This window comes from Vanessa cardui, chromosome 5 (genome assembly GCF_905220365.1).
Source record: "Vanessa cardui chromosome 5, ilVanCard2.1, whole genome shotgun sequence".
Lineage (NCBI taxonomy): Eukaryota > Metazoa > Arthropoda > Insecta > Lepidoptera > Nymphalidae > Vanessa > Vanessa cardui.
Genome location: NC_061127.1, coordinates 4,422,213 through 4,439,980, shown reverse-complemented (window position 1 = coordinate 4,439,980; position 17,768 = coordinate 4,422,213). Strand labels below are relative to the sequence as shown.

The window sequence follows — 17,768 nt, the reverse complement described above, 5'->3', positions numbered from 1 at the left end:
ATTTTTAATTAGGTATTATCGATATCTAAAGAGTACTTAATGAGGTAATTTAATCAACTAGTTTCTTTAGCTGGCGATTGGTATTCAAATAAAATATATTGATATTTTTTATTTTTAATCGAGTGCTCCCGACGCTCGCTAATATAAATATTTTTTTACGGATTTAAATGCATACGCTATCAGACCGACTGAGAGGCCACATGTCTTGTTCATTTTAACGTTTATCTACGAGTCAATTAAAAGGTAAGTACGATTATATGCATACAATAAAACTTTTAAATTATATTTTAAGTATCAATTATTGATAACCACTCTACATCTGTTTAATAGAAGGGGAATTTTGATGAAGCTTTGATCATCCTCTTGATTCTCTATCTGTTTTTTACTAATAGTCTGGTTGAATATCATATACATATTATATAATATTATAAAGACTATTTATCTTTCATGCAATAATAATTTTTCACCGGTCTCAGATGTAGTAATAAAGATTTATAATTCTATTATTATTATACTTGTTTTTCTTGTTTCCATTTATAATTTATTTATAATGCTTACAGTGTTCCCAACATGGTCAAAGCACGAAAGTACGTCGTGGAAAAGTACTTCGACGGAATTCCTAAGATTTCTGACTACAAGATCGTGGAATACGAATTGCCTTCACTAAAGAATGGTGAGATTTTGCTTAAAGCCGAATGGATCAGCATCGACCCGTATCTACGAGCATACAATCGGATGTATGAGGTACCTTACGATCAATTTAGTTTCCAAATCGGGATAGTTCAAGAATCGCTGGACCCAAACTATCCGGTAGGGACTAGAGTTGTCACGCATAAAGGCTGATGTGATTATACTATTGTGAGCGATAAGAAGGCGTCAGTAAAAGACATACCTAATGATATTCTTTATAAATTACAAGATTTGAAAGGACTCTCGCCTTCTTTGGGTATTGGTGCCCTTGGAATGCCTGGAGCGACGGCATATTTGGCTTTCCTTGAAATTTGCAAGCCTAAAAAAGGTGAAACCGTAGTAGTGACTGGTGCTGCAGGTGCTGTAGGCTCCATAGTAGGACAGATCGCTAAAATCAAAGGCTGCAAAGTAATTGGTTTTGCTGGCTCTGACAATAAAGTGAATTGGTTAGAAATAGAACTCGGCTTCGATAAAGCTTTAAATTATAAAACTGTCGACGTTCAAACTGCACTTAAATCAGCTGCTCCTGACGGTGTAGACTGTTATTTCGATAATGTAGGTGGTGAAATAAGCAGCACAATTATGGCTCAAATGAATAAAAAGGGAAGAGTCGCCGTTTGTGGGAGCATCAGCGCATATAACGCGGATCCGTCACAAATGCCCAAAGCAACGATTACACAAATACCTATAATTTTTAATGAACTTAAAATTGAAGGTTTTATGATTTGGGAAAGGTTTGATCGTTGGTCTGAAGCATTTGACCAATTAACTGCCTGGATAAAAAACGGACAGTTGAAAACTCCAGAACATGTAACATATGGTTTCGATAATCTGTTCGAAGCATTTACGAGAATGATGTCTGGAGATAACTTTGGTAAAGCCGTGGTGAAGGTTTAAATAAAGACCAAACAAAATATTTAAATATTGTTTTATTAAATACCAACTTCATAAAAATATATACTTTCCTATATCAAAAACACCATATCACGTTAAATATTAATTACAATTTTTGTTAATTGTAATTACATTTTGTAATTACAATTAATGAACACGATATAACTAAAATTTTCAAAAATAGCCCTTGTATCTCGGTATTTCAATTATGTTATTCCAGTAACTGATTAACTGTTTGATACAAGTACATTAAACATAAAATAATGTATAATAATCATTTAATTATAGTTCATCATATAACGTAAAAATATTTAATTTAAGAAACAAAATTGACCGATGATTTACACCGTCCTGCAATGGTTTGTATACAGTTTGATATTATAAATAAATAAATAAGGTATACGGTAAATATCTAGCATAATTATGTTAAAGTGACGCTCATTTATAACAAATACCTTAAAATACCACCTATACATTGTCACCGCAGGTACTTATAAGTATTACTACGGTCTACGATATGGTAGATTAATAAGGTTCAATATAATCATCTGATTTTATTTTAATTTAAAGTAGATTGTCGAAAATTCTCCAAGGCTTAAAAAAAATATATGTACTTAGACAATATTTCAACTAGGGATGTAACGTGACGAAAAATATCAATAGGAGAACAAGGTATCGATACAGAACATTATTTTTTTAAATCGTAAGATAAATATTTTTTTATTAGTTACGGAAACTACAATTACACTTTATTTTATAAATTTCAACTATAAAAGAGATTTATTGTGGTAGGTTCATTTAAATTTTATAATGTAAAACATATAATATTTCAATTTTAAAATTAGAGTTATATTACCTCAGCGTTTGAATTCATAAGGTATGTACTATTCCATAACTTAAAATTACATTGCATCGCTGGGTTTTAATAATTAATATTATAAGTGTTTGTAATTTGAAGACTAAAACAAATAAGTTACTGAAGACGCCATACTTCTATAAAATATGTATGCTTTAAAACAGCATAGTAGACAACTTTTAAGGATTTTCAAATAATTTTATAATAGAATCGACATTATTTCTGACAAATAAATTGATCTTCATAACTATTTTTTTGATTGGCAATTTTGTGCTTAAGCAAACTAGAAGTACTACGGAGTGTCAACACTGGCTTTAGATACTTCATTCTCAATCCGATACAGAGCAGTTATATACATTCTATAATTTTATATTCACACGGTGACTGTACTCATTTTGTACTTAAAATTACATTCTTTTTAAATTTTCTTAATAGTATATTTGTAATTAAGGTCAAATATTTGAAGCTTTTCATCATATCATTATCAAAATACAGTAAGTACAACAGAAAACTTGTAAAACATCTGTTGATTTCGTGCCACACTTGCAACGTATGACACAAGATCGTTACATTTTGAGTATTTCGCGTATATTTCTTATAATGTATAGGCTTAAAAACATGTTTAGCTCTCGTTTGTAATTAATGAAACATAGAATAAAACTGTAAACGTGCACGTGGCTTCGTATGATTTATTTGTATAAATGTCAAAATGACCGTTAATATAAATTGCCGGTATAGATGCTTTGTTAAAATGTATTTCTTTATAACCAATACTATTTCATTATACTTTTAAAAACGCTTTCCCTTTTTGTTTCATACTACTTACCATATTTTTTAAAACTTGACTTATTTAAATAAATAGAATATTGCTAAATTTCAGTTACATCAGTTCTACTAACGTTTTTATTTACTTTATAAAATACATTAATAACTATAAATAGAATATAGATCAAAGATCTTTATCTATGATATTGTATCAATACAATAACCTGTGATCAGCTAGCCTATAGTTTATAGTAAAATGCAGTATAGACCCGTTTTTGTTATATCCTAGAGTAGCTAGTCAAAAGATAAACTAAATATTTATTTTAAGATGGCTGAGGTACCAGAAGTGACCACATCATCTGCTGAAGAATTATTAGCTGCAGGAAGGCGACACCTGGCTGTGAGAGACTACAATGCAGCAACAGAATCATTAGCGAAGGCCTGTGAACTGCTAGCTAAAACCCATGGGGATGTAGCAGATGAATGTGCTGAAGCTTATTTATGGTGAGACTTGTGATGAAACAGCATAATATTGTATTTATAAATATATTTTAAGAAGAATTTGACATATTGAACAACTTCTAAAGATAAAAAGTACACCAAATAGTATAATATAGACTGAAATATATAACATTACTGTGAACTAAATTTATGATACAAGTAGATTGTATAATAATTATATATTTAATTATTACCAATTCTGTATCTCTTCACAAAAATATTAATCTTCTCAAAATATACCAAAAAATCCATTGCTTGCATATTATTAATTGAATGAATATTATATTTTATAAATAATCCTTTTGTACTCCCATTCTATCTATACATGTCAAATATATAATAAGTAGTGTTTGATTGAAGGGTTCCGTCCAATGACAAATGTTAAATATTATTAATTTAAATGGCGAAAACCTCAGTTCTATATTGACTAAATGTGAACAAGCACATTTCACATTTTTTTTATCTTAATGATAACTACATAAACAACTTAACAATATAGTAAAAGTCATCTGCAATCTTGTCAAAAATGAAAACTTCCTAAATAATGACAATTTGAATATTTAATATTTACATCAAATTGTTTTCACAATAACAATAAATTTAGTTCCACAAGTAGTGTTAAGCGAGACTACCAAATAAAATATTTCAAAAATTTTAATTCAATTATACGTATATAATAATACACCATAAAAATTTTGCAAATTTTAAATAAAAGTAATAATTGCATAGTAATGGTAACTAATCAGTGCCTCCAATAAAATAAAATCACTAAACTTATATTAAGATAAAGATTAAGTGAAGTCCTTTGATTAGATAATAATCTTGCATGATACATCTATGAACCTCTTTTGTTTTAATTAATTTCTGAGATGGCAGTTTCCCATCCTTCTAGCATCCCTTATTCCATGCTGCCTTGAGCTATTCCCACAGGTCTTTTAACACTGCGGTTTCTAGTAATAGAAACTATTGACCAGACCCAAAGACTAAATAATCAAGTACTACTTTTCGTTTAACAAGTGACAACAATTACTCAAATTATATTTAAAAAAGAAAGAAACATAATAATTAAAAAACATAAAAAAAAATATTTATACCTTTTGTATATTGAAGGTACGGCAAAGCCTTGCTTGGTCTGTCAAGGGAAGAAAGTGGAGTTCTCGGAGGCGGTGTTCCAGGAGCTAATAATGAAGAAGAAGAGGAAAATGAAGGTAATGCTGATCTATTTTAACTGATGTAAAAGTTGAAACATGATAATTAAGTCAATGAGTTAATGCTTTAATGTATTTATAATTATGATTAAGTATAATGTTGAATTATAGAAGAAAATGGTGAAAATGGAGAAGAGGCACCAAAAGAAAATGAGCAAGACGTAGAAATGCCAAACGAAAAAGTTGAAAAGATTGAAGCAGAATCAACTACAAAGGATGAAGAAGTTGCAAGTAGTACGGCTGAAATTGAGGAAAAACCGGTATGTTTTTAATATTAGTAGCATCAATCAGCGCTGACAACCAAAGTAGCTATTGAAGGAGACAAAATATATAACATCAACAAAACAATTTCCTTGATATTGCTATTAGTAGTTGCAGCACTGTCACTCTTACTGATTACAACAAATGTGTTAACTATTTTCGATATACATATGCATCACACAAACAACAATAAACATATACTATATTATTACTTCCTTCAACATATAGATATTAGATATACTACATATATATTTTGTCTAAGTTAACTGTCATTTATCTGTTTATCTAGGGTATTTTTTCTCACATATAAGCAATAAATTACTTTCCTTACATTTCTTTTTAGATTTTTTCTTAAATTGTAACAAATTTTATGATAATTCTAACTTAAGACAGTAAAAGAAAAACTATTTATGTTATCAGGGTACATCCAATGGTGACCAAAATGATGAATCAATTGCTAATTTGGATAATGAAGAAGATGTTGACAACTTACAATTGGCCTGGGAAATGCTTGGTATGTAATTATTGTATTTAATAATTATTATTATGTGTTGAGGAAGATTTTAATGAAAACAATTGATAAGGAAAGACATAAAGTATTTTTTGACAACTATACAATTGATAATTCATTCTTGTAAATATGTTTAAATCATATCAAGTGTGTGTAATAATACCTATTAATTATATACATTAGTAAAAGGACTATTAATGGTACATATATTGCATATGAATAGTTAAAATATATTCCAGTGGTTATAAGATAAATATTTTAGTCGATAATTTTTTATCAATATTGAACAACTTAAACATGACGTAAGATGTCCGTATATTTAAATATAAAACCACCCATCTAGATTTTGGGTATATACATACACTGAGATGGCCCAGTGGTTAGAACGCGTGTATCTTAACCGATGATTGCGGGTTCAAACCCAGGCAAGCACCACTATATATATGTGCTTAATTTGTGTTTATAATTCATCTCGTGCTCGGCGGTGAAGGAAAACATCGTAAGGAAACCTGCATGTGTCTAATTTCATCGAAATTCTGCCACATGTGCATTCCACCAACCCGCATTGGAACAGCGTGGTGGAATACGTTCCAAACCCTCTCCTTAATGGAAGAGGAGGCCTTATCTCAGCAGTGGGAAATGAACAGGCTGTTACTTTACTACTTTACTTTACTTTACATACACATAGCAGTTTTCCCTTGCTTTCCCTTACTGAGGATTCCGTGTCATTTCAGAGCTGTCACGCAGCATCCTACAGAAGCGCGGCTCGACGGCGCGTGCGCAGCTGGCAGACGCACATCTCGCACTGGGAGAGGTGGCGCTCGAGAGCGAGACTTACGACAAGGCTGTCTTGGATATGGGTGAGGATTCTTTTTTTAAAAATTAGCAAATTTTTACTTGGTAGTACGACTTTGTGCAATCCAGTCTGGGTAGGATCCACCCACTCAACTGATATTCTACCAAACATACAGTACTTGGTATTGTTGTGTTCCGGGTGGTGCATTGGCGATGAAAGAAATGGTAAATATTTCTTAAAAAGCCATTGTCTATGGTCGTTAGTGACCACTTACTATGAGGTGGCTCAAAGGTCGTCCGCAAACCCAATAGCGAAAAAAAGGAAATTCCTATTTCAAGGTATTCTAATGTTCCTACATACCTCTCCAATTAAGCTTAGAGCTCTAGGAGGATAGTAGCCCAAAGTTTCAGGATGATCCTGCAACTTTTTACAAAGCTAGGCAGCGCTTAAACTATTGAACTATTGATATTCTGTAGCAGAAAAATATGGTATAATTACACTGACTGACTTACAATATTAAAATACTAAGTAATAATGTTTCACCTAAAAATAATGTTGTGGGATGTTGCTTTGGTGATATAAATTACTCACTTACATGAAATATATTAATACCCCAAAACATTTATGTTACCAATGCATGTATTTTACCATTTATAATTTTATTTCAGTCAGCTGTCTTGAAATTCAAAAGGAATTATACCGAAGTGACGACCGGCGTATAGCAGAAACTCATTATCAGATTGGTAAGTTTTGCTATCTATTGACATGTACAAACTATAAACTTTGAAGTCATAGGATTCAAATATATAATTATATATTACTAGCTGTCGAGCTTTCTTATCAAATTTCATTATATTCAGTTCGATTAGGGCTGTGAAAGAGCAAGAGAAACATAAATTAGATAGAAAGAGTTACTTTCGCATTTATAATATTAGCTTACATAATTTACATGTACATTCTTATACATTCAACCTTTAAAAGTGCTTATAAATCTCGTCTTCTGCTTCCTACTTACTTTCTTACAAAGCGTGAAAGAGATTTCCTCAGCAATGTTGCTGCTTCTATTAAATTAAATCAATATAATACAATAACAAAATATAATATACTGTTTTTAAATAAATGAAATATTTTCCAGGCCTCGCCAATTCCCTCGCATCCAATTTCGAGGACGCAATAACGCACTTTAAAAATGCGGCGAACATTCTAGAATCTCGTATCAAAACATTAGAAAACCCGAGTGCAGTGGCCGAAGATGCTACCGTTAAGAAATATTCAATAGCTGATCCGTTCTATTCCGTTGAAGATGAACTAAAGGAATTGAAGGGACTTCTTCCAGAAATACAAGAGAAAATACAAGACATGATGGACTATAAGGCAGAGGTAAGACCGTGTGATTGCGTTGAAGCTACTAGAAATATGCTTAGGAACATGATCTTAAAGGAGAAGAATCAGTGTATTGTTAATGTTGCTTAGTAACGATATATCTAACTCTCAACTAGTGTAGTATATCTTGCCTAGTATTATTTTATATAAAAATGTTGTTCATACACTATACAACATTTTTGGTGACTTGTTGTTGTTTGTTGCAAACAACAACAGCAACAACAACCACAAATAGTCTTTTAACTATGTCTATTAACTTTGCCAATAAGCATGCCCCTTATCGTTAACTATTCTCAAGATTACATCAGATACTTATGTAGTTAAAACAAAATCAATCTCATAGTTTCCAATATATCTATATCAAAGACAAAATGTAATAAGTTACATTTGTAAACAGTAAGCAAACAGGTTTATTACAATGTCTATTTTATCCACGAATATTATCGAATAAAGCAATCAAACTTATTATTATTAATGCATTAACAATTTAATGTATACCATATTAATTGTAGAATTGAGCCATTCCATTAGAATTATTTAGTAATGTCCGGTTCCTATATTAATGAAACAGTATTTTACCTAGTGATATTGTGATTGACATGAGACTAGAAAATAATTAAATAACAATATAGTAACCGGATTTAAAAGAACAACTCTTAGGATAAGTAATCCTAGTTCCTAAATTCAAAAAGCCAAAATGAACCTTAATTAATGGTGATATTAATGTATTTCGACTGTCCATTATCAGTATTGAATAGTTAGTAATTAGTGCCTTAGAATCTCATGTTGCATTTATGATACTCGTAGCGTTTAAGTTTATATTGTATTATGTTTTAATTTTGATAAGCGTTTCTACCACAAGGCCATTTTTGTATCGCTTTACACGATTTTTTAAAAAAAATAAAGATAAATTGAAATTAACTAGTGTGTGTTATTTCATATGTCCTCAGCACATTAATGGCCATGTGGTGAAATTGCTTTGTATAATGGCCATTGATGTTTGTTTTATCATCATCATTTGCTTGATCATATACTATTTTTGTCAGTGTGTCGAAGAGAAAATCTACCATTCATCCACTATCTTTCTTATCCATTAAGTTGTCTAACCTACCTACTATACTATACTACTAATAGTTACCCTTACCTTACTTAATGATTTAGTGATTAATCTGTTGACCTCCCTTTTTGAGGAATAGTTTTGAAGGCTACTAAACCATGATGCTTCAATGCAAATTGGTGATTATATATGAGACAGTGTTTCATTGTAATTAGACACATACAGATTTTACTTCAATGCCGAGTAAGAGATGAAATATAAGTCCATAATGATTCAGCGGGGTTCGAACCCGCAATCATCATTTATGATGCGCGATAGTGCCTAGCAATAAACTATATTGGATCTGTTAGACGAGAGTTATTTGTAGATACAAATGCGTCATACAATATCACTATGCATGTTTTCTTATGATGTTTTCTTTCACTTATATACTGATAAATTATAATCATACGTAAGTGAAATGTCTGTTTATGTATCTTTAATAAACAAACCATACAAATAAGATATCTAATATATGCATATAGATCTAGTTGTGTCAGCAAATGCAATGTTGCTATGCCTCCTTATAAACGAATTCATTAGGCTAATCTCTATGTCATTTGTGGTAAGAAAAATATCACCGATGTTGAAACGTCTCGCTTAATGTGTTTGCAGTAACTAAGATGGCCATCCGCTACATACATACAATTTGTGCTGTAGACAAAGATTAATGTTTGGTTTTAGAACAAGATTACAGAAGCGTTCGAAATAATAACGATTAAAAAAGAAAGTTAATGTACGCATCTAGTGATTTCAAGGAAATTATAAAGAGTATTACACCAAAGTGTAAAATGCCGTTTCGTCGATTTTCGTAGAAATACCATCGGTTTATGTCCATGTGAATAATAATTGCGTTAATTTATAATATAAAAATTATAATTTTAAAATTTAATTAACTGTTAAAATATATGTCTAATATACAAAGGAATTTATTCATACTTGTCACGTATTTTCACAATTAATGATTAGTAGGTATTAGTATAATCCAGCTAAGATTGCCATAAGTCTACATATTACTATAAATATATTTAAAAACTAGTACTCCAGTACAATTAATTAGAAAGTTTTTACAAATAAAAAAAGAACTTAAATAACTTAAAGACAATGATTTAGGCGTAGACAAAATTTACTACTTTTCACTAATTGATATATTTCTAACAGTGTCATGCATATTTGTGACATCACACTGAAGTATAATTGACGATTATTTCAGATGATAAAAAGGGTTCGTGAAACACTCTGCCCGTCAAACGGCGAGGGTTCGTCGAGCGGCGGCCCCGGCGCCGCACCCAGCAAGCCCTCCGCACCAAAGGCGGCGCCCTCCGACATCTCACACCTCATCAAGAGGAAACGAAAGAACAGTGACGAGGACACATCGGCTTCCAAGAGGATCAACACGTGAATGTGATGCCTGTGCGAACTCTGTGACCCCCCCCCCCCCGGTCAGATGTCACGTGTTCTTTGTTGTGTTAAGGGATTGAGCTGTAATAGTTTCTTGTATTGTAATATTATTTATAATATTTTTTTATCAATAAAGAATGTCACGCAAGTATATTAACACTATTGAAGAAATTTCGAGGAACTTTACAAAAATAGCCAGACTTCAAATGACTTCATGTGAATCGCTTTATTTATTGCATTCACAAAAAAAAGTCATTCGGTACAAAAATGCAATTAATAATCTGGAAAAAATAGTTGAAAAAATATAGTGTTGCTGTTTTGGTAAAAGAAGTCCTATTATGTTTTATGATATTAAAATAATACCTGTATGAATTTGCAGAGGACAGTTTTCAGACGATCGGAATAATAATAGTTTCAAAACTCATATTCAAATTCATCAACAAAGTGAGAGATTACTTTATTTTCCATTCTACAACCGTTATACGAATCGTAAGCTCCGGCAAGGGACGAGATTATATCAAAGTTTATAATGTAACAATACAAGCAAATACTGTCAATCAATTGCGACCTATGTCCAGTGTTATTTATTTAAAAAAAAAAACTGAAAAAAGTTCTACCTTTGGATAATAGATTTCGAAAAAAAAAGCGATGGTCTGGTGTCGTATAATATTGTGAGAAATCGAATCGCGTGCTGTTATGTCGCAGAGCTGTTTTGACCTTACATAAAGGGTTAAAGAATTAAATTTTATAATTAAAAACCTTTATTCATCATTTGACGAATATTTTTCCTGTTTGAACGTAATTACATGTTAGTTTTCATGGTCTCTATACTGATGTTAAATGGCGATGTTTTTTTCTTGTTTCTATTTATAATTTTTATTACATAATAATATAATATTATTATTGTTTGACTAATGATACAGCATTAATGGTAAAATAACCTTCAATATCTCACTGGACATATTTTTTGAACTAAATACATTTGTGCTTTAAATTATAATTTGTCTTCAACATTTGTTTCTTTAAACACTCAAGATACATCGATTCAAACAGGGGTCATTGAACTTTTTTCTAACGAATCTTCATAAGTTATTAATTTAAAAATAGTATTTTTAATAAAATTTGTGTTGACTAAAGTTAAAAAGATATATGCACAATTATCTCATGCAGACAAATATCTGAGTATGGCTTAAAGACTTTAATTTAAATTTTATTGTTAGAATGTTGTATTTATAGACTGGTATGATTATTATCTTCCATATGATGCCTTATCAACTGTTCTGTGAAATGTTTTTGTAACTAACGATCATAGGAGTTTCTTGTGGTTCCTATCCTAGTTGTTCTTTGAGAGCATAAGACATTCATTTTATTGCGATTACAGTAAATAGTATTTTTCTATATTTCTCCTTAAAAATATTGTTTAGTGGATGTTGAGTTACATTTTATCTCTTTCTAACAATAGTAATTTTAATTAATTAAAACAAGATAACATTATTAAACTTATCAACCGCTCATCAATATCTATAGGTAAAGCCTCAAAATAATTGAAATTATTCTAGTGTAAAAAACAAAAACATGACCTTTTTGTATCAGTTTAATAAAACATCTCAATGTGGAAATAAAATCGTATAAAATAAGTTAGTGATCTAGTAACTAGTGTTTCATTTTATGTAATCATAGGTTAAGTTTTAATTAAGAAATCAATAATTATTTTGTTTAATTAAATCCACCATTTATTTGGTAATTAATTGTTTGTTTTATTTATATTCTTGTACATTTAACACACAAAATTCTAAACTAGTCAACTAGCTTGCAGATATTATAATGAATACATATACATCATATGTCTATTGAATTCTCACCATAAAAAAATCGATGATTAATTAAAAATCCATTGAATAGTATTTTTTGGTTACTGATGGTAAGATGATGATGATGATGCTGTGATGCTCCATCGGTTATAAGTGACGTAACGAGCAAACTTCGATCCAAACTTCAAACCCTCTTTTCAAAAGGGAGAAGGGACCATTTGCCCAGTGGAACATTAACAGGCTTTTACTGTTTTGTTACTGATTAAATGGATAGTATGGATAAATAATAAAATATCTTGTAAAATAATTAAATACCTAACTTTAATAATACAAGCGAAGATATATAAATAAAACCTTGTATATTAATGATAAAATATAGCTTAATTATATTATGTAATGATCGTCTTTTTTTTAAATGTATTTAACTCAATCTTATTGTTTTTCCTTAGTTATATTTAAATTAGAAGCGTGTCTAAATTATGTTGCTTTGGCGTAATAATAAGGTATACATATATTGAATAATACTTATTGTGGACTTATAAACTTAATAGTAGTAATAATATAGATAATAAGTTATAGAAACTATTTGGACATGTAATAGTAAATCATCTTTATTTACTTTCTATGTAATTGTGTTTAACAGTAGTGTACTGATAATGTGTGTTGACTGTGTAATGTCCCTTACATTAAGTGTAATGTCCCTTACATTAAGTTGATGAAATAAATACGAAATATTTCAATTAAAAATATATTTATTTGAATTAACATGCATAACTGATATTAAAATACTTTTATATATGTTACTTTTAATACCATTGTAAAATACCTTAAACTTTAACGACAGCCTTTCCAGTGTTTTCTCCAGCTAACATTCCAACGAATGCGTCGAAAATTTTGTCAAAACCGACTGTCACATGCTCCGCTGGTTTTAATTGACCCATCTTTATCCAGGTAATCAGCTGTGTGATAGCCTCAGGCCAACGGTTGAGCCATCTACTGACAATAAATCCTTCTATCTTAAGCTCTTTAAAAACGATAGATGGTTGTAAAATCGTAGCTTTTGGTGTTTGTGTTGGATCCGCATTGTATGCGCTAATGCTGCCGCAAACAGATACCCTTCCTCCTTTATTCATCTGACCTATAATTAAACTGCTAATTTCACCGCCAACGTTATCAAAGTAACAATCCACTCCCTTAGGCGCAGCAGCCTTAAGCTCCTTCTGGACATCGGCGGTCTTATAATTAATGGCTTTGTCGAATCCGAGTTCCTTCTCCAACCATTCTACTTTATCGTCCGATCCAGCGAAACCGATGACTTTACATCCTTTGATTTTAGCAATTTGTCCGACTATAGAACCTACTGCTCCTGCTGCACCGGTTACAACTACAGTTTCTCCAGCTTTGGGCTGGCAAATTTCCAAAAATCCAAAATAAGCCGTAATTCCAGGCATTCCAACTGCACCAATACCTATCGACGGGGACAAGCCTTGTAAATCTGGTAACTTATAAGTGACTTCTAAAAAATTATCCGGTAAACTTTTTGCGGTATTTACAACTGTATAGTCACACCACCCTTTATGGGTTACAATTCTGGTTCCTACGGGATAGTTAGAGTCATTGGATTGTTCAACAATACCAACTTGAAAACTAAATTGGTCGTACGGCACCGGGTTATTCCGATTGTAGGCACGCAAGTACGGGTCCACGCTGACCCATTCTGTTTTTACCAAAACTTCGCCATCTTTCAGAGGTGGCAGTTCGTATTCTACTAATTCATAATCAGACCTTTTTGGTACGCCTTCGAAGTATTTTTTAACAACATATTTTCTTGCTTTCACCATGATGATATGATTTTTAATTTAATCAGCACTGAAAAAAAAGTAAAAGTTATTGATTAGACATTTTTCACATGACTATGTTAACATAATTAAGACATAATTAATGATTAGTTTTAATGTAGTTAAATGTAACCTAACGAGAGGGATTAAAATAATTATAATTACATTAATAGTAATGTACCTACATTATTTATTTTGATTATTTTAAATTCAACATTGATATTGGGCCGAAATATATCGATAAAGAGAGAAATATATTGGGCCAATGTGTTCAGTGTTCACCCAACAGTACAACAATTTACATCCTGTAAATAAGCGGTGTGTCGTCATTGGTCACATTACTTATTTTGATTATTTTTAATTCAACATTGGTATATTGGGCCAACATATATCAAAGGCAGTATATATTGGGCCAAGGTGTTCACCTGACAGTAGAACAATTTACATCCTGTAAATAATTGGTCTGTCGTCATTGGTAATTATCACAATAAAACCACTGTTTAGACGTTGGCGTGTTGTTCGAATTTCATTACATGGATCTAGAATTCTACTTATCGTAACTTCGATTATATAGTTATAGTTAAATGTATAGTTACGTGTAATCTATTATTATTAATTATAATTTAATGTACCAACTCTCAAAACCATAATGAACAGAATAGATTATTCGAGTTCCCTGACCAATGTTATGACAAGAATTCGATTTCGAAGTTGTTTATTGGTCTCTCGTCTCTCGTGTTTGGCTAATAAATTATTGATATATTATAGAATGACCCAAAGAACTTTCTGGAAAAATCACGAAATTCTAGAAGTTCGTTGGTTACAAATTTATAATTTAATTGTACCTAACGAAAATACAGGCTACACGGTGTACTAGTACCATGTTAGTTTTTAAAATGAAAACTATTAATGTTACTTAGGTATATGTACCTCTTGACAACCACTTAAATGATAATCAGCTTCGTTTATTACAACACAATACGATACACACTTGTGGTAAGGCAAGTAAAGTATCTACCTTACAAGTGGATAACAATACCTACCTATATATTTTTAAAGTGTAATATAAAATAAAAATAATTGTTTTACTAGTTTCAATTATATTAACTTCTTAGACATCAAGTTATTATTAGTTATGTAAATAATATTATGTTGTATAGATCTAAAACTAACACCACACACCGAAAAAATAAACAAGATCCGTCAAGGTCAAAGTTAAAACCAAATATTTTCCCACTGTGTGATATCTAAATACGCCGGCCGCCGGGTATTACAAAGTCACAAAATACAAACCGGGATTATAGATTAAGATAAAAGATACTAATACAATTAGATTTTACACAAATTAATGATATTGTGTATATTTGCTGTCTTATAACTCTATTATTAAATGATTCAAAATTATTTAATAAATATTATTCATTTACCTTTTTAGACGTTCAACTATCACGTTATATACACGAGTCACTGATTCCGCGATCTGGCTCAGACTGACCATTTGTCCGATGCGGTCTTTTTTATGTGTGAAATAATGCCGTTGGCCCTACTGGCCTTTAAAACGTCGCCAGTCGTTTCCGATGCGCTCACAATTTTGTACCATTTTATATCATCTGTGTCATTTAAAATGTAGTATGTAAATTCTCATAGTGACTTCTCGTTTCCGACAGTAAAATGAATGATAGTCGTAGAAGTAAAAAAATAGCTACATGATTAGTTACGTGTGTAAATATTTTTACTTCTACAATATATATGTAATTATTTAAATATTACGGAGTCAACTTTTGTATTTAATCATTAAGAAATAGTTGAGAACATACCGACATTGGGTACCGACATTCACAGATATTATTATAAATTAGTCGTTACTAAAATTATATACATACCATATAAGTATATTATAAAAATATCGTGTGTTTTAGAGAATCAATAAATGTCCTTAAAAATGCGAAGAAAACCGCACGAAGAAGAAAAACCTTTAAATTAACAAAATAATCACATTAAAACGGCTGAACATTGTTTTTTTTCGCGATGCCTGATTTGTGTTGAACAAAAATAGCGTTATTAAGAGAAATACCTAAGGTTTTTGTAATCTTTCTTTTATGTAGTTTAAAATTACTAGATATTCATTGATTTTGCTTAATTTTTTTTTCATCTACTATGCTTATGATTTCTGGAAGACTTGGTGTTTTGAGTTAGCCTAAAGATTAATCTATAGTCTATTCCAATGCGAATAGGAGAAAAGATAAATAAACAACTTTTACCTTGAATTGACATGATATTTGAGTTACGCTAGTGAGGAGAAAATTATTGAGTAACTGGATAATGAATGCTAAGGAACAATATATATTTTTTTTAGGTTTTAAGTGTAATTATATATTATTTTTTAAATATTTTTTATATAAATTGCAAATAAGGTACATATTCAAATTTTTAGATAGCAGTATTTTTGGTCTTAAATAAAAATTGTTTCGTTAGTTTTGATTTGGATTCTCATTATTCGCAAATAACCTTATTAACTTGTAAACAGGCAGTTATTTTCAGTGATAAGTCAAAGAAACATGCTTATAATTTTATTAAATATTAAAAAATATAAAATAATATCATTTTTATCAAACATTAGTTAACTTTTTAAATTATTTCACAACTATTTAATATTCCATATTATAACCAAGTAAATAAATATACATTAAAATGTATGTCTAAAATGTAGGTTAAAACTATAATAATTTATTTTTTATCTGTATAAATTTATTCATTCTCCATCGTTTAGCGAACATCCTTAAACGAGGCCGCCATTTTAACTGTTCGTTCACCGAAAAATGGCGATTTGAATGTCGGCAAATCTGTTACGTTATTTTGGAAGTAAAATTAAAGTGGATTTACGTAGTTAAGTGAAATATTATTGTATTACAAATGAAGATATATTAATGAAGAACTGTTTGTAGTAAATCATATAGTGGACTTATCAACAAAACACTTGTAATATTGAAAATTACGGTATGTTTTAGTTGTTTCCTATTTTCATTGGAATAGAGTACCTATACATTAATTTTAATTCATTAAAAGTAGACAACATAGATAAACTTATTAACAATTGAGCAATGTTTATAGGTAAAGCCCAATGATATTCTAATAAACAGATATGTTATATCCATACTTTACAATAGAAAAAAGTGTGCCGCGCCGGGGACCGTTTATTTTTACATTTCGTTAAAAGTAAAAAGGATAGCTTGATAAAAACAATAAGTAAAAGGGATAACTAGATGTTTTAATTACGCAAAACGTATTACTACGTAATTATGATGTATTATAACGTATTACTACGTAAAACGACTAAAGGCAAACGTCCCAATTAGGACGTTTTCTAGTCTTCACTTTTTGCGCGTTAATAACATATCTGTTTACTACAACATCATTGGGTAAAGCCATAATATAATTAAAATTATTCTTGTGTATAAAATCAAAAACATGACCTTTTTATTTCAATTAAATAAAACATCGTCTGAATGTGTTAATAAAATTGTATAAAATAAGTTAGTAATCTCAAACTCAAACTCCTTTATTCAATTTAATAGCATTAAACTTACTTTTTTATTTTCTATTTAAGCCTCTTTAATTCCATAGTGTAAATAATAGTAATATAAAAATTTTAACAAAAAGAAAAACCGACTTCAAACAAAACACTACTTTAAAACAAATGAATATGCACTAAAAAGTAACAAAAATAATTGCGTATTCAACATATTTTTTAGAGTAT

The 17,768-nt window shown here is 30.3% G+C and overlaps 2 protein-coding genes and 1 pseudogene across 2 annotated transcripts; 2 read left to right on the top strand and 1 right to left on the bottom strand.

Annotated features, from left to right (window-relative positions):
• The first annotated feature begins 131 nt into the window (after window positions 1-131).
• LOC124529728 lies at window positions 132-1,612 on the top strand (annotated as a pseudogene).
• A 1,135-nt stretch (window positions 1,613-2,747) lies between these two features.
• LOC124529745 (protein HGV2) lies at window positions 2,748-10,431 on the top strand. Its single transcript, XM_047103647.1, has 9 exons — window positions 2,748-2,934; window positions 3,534-3,709; window positions 4,817-4,914; window positions 5,026-5,174; window positions 5,596-5,689; window positions 6,421-6,546; window positions 7,151-7,225; window positions 7,618-7,862; window positions 10,175-10,431. The coding sequence occupies exons 2-9, from the start codon at window positions 3,534-3,536 to the stop codon at window positions 10,361-10,363; spliced, it is 1,152 nt and encodes a 383-aa protein (XP_046959603.1). The 5' UTR covers window positions 2,748-2,934; the 3' UTR covers window positions 10,364-10,431.
• Window positions 10,432-12,907: 2,476 nt separating this feature from the next.
• LOC124529967 (prostaglandin reductase 1-like) lies at window positions 12,908-15,582 on the bottom strand. Its single transcript, XM_047103930.1, has 2 exons — window positions 15,439-15,582; window positions 12,908-14,042 (listed from the first exon to the last, which is right to left on the bottom strand). The coding sequence occupies exon 2, from the start codon at window positions 14,012-14,014 to the stop codon at window positions 13,001-13,003; it is 1,014 nt and encodes a 337-aa protein (XP_046959886.1). The 5' UTR covers window positions 14,015-14,042; window positions 15,439-15,582; the 3' UTR covers window positions 12,908-13,000.
• Between the last annotated feature and the right edge of the window lie 2,186 nt (window positions 15,583-17,768).

Coding starts and splice junctions, on each gene's coding strand:
- LOC124529745 (XM_047103647.1), top strand. CDS start 3,534: ATGGCTGAGGTACCAGAAGTGACCACATCATCTGCTGAAGAATTATTA. Junction 6,547..7,150: donor CAAGGCTGTCTTGGATATGG/GTGAGGATTCTT, acceptor ATTTTATTTCAG/TCAGCTGTCTTGAAATTCAA. Junction 7,226..7,617: donor AGAAACTCATTATCAGATTG/GTAAGTTTTGCT, acceptor AATATTTTCCAG/GCCTCGCCAATTCCCTCGCA.
- LOC124529967 (XM_047103930.1), bottom strand. CDS start 14,014: ATGGTGAAAGCAAGAAAATATGTTGTTAAAAAATACTTCGAAGGCGTA.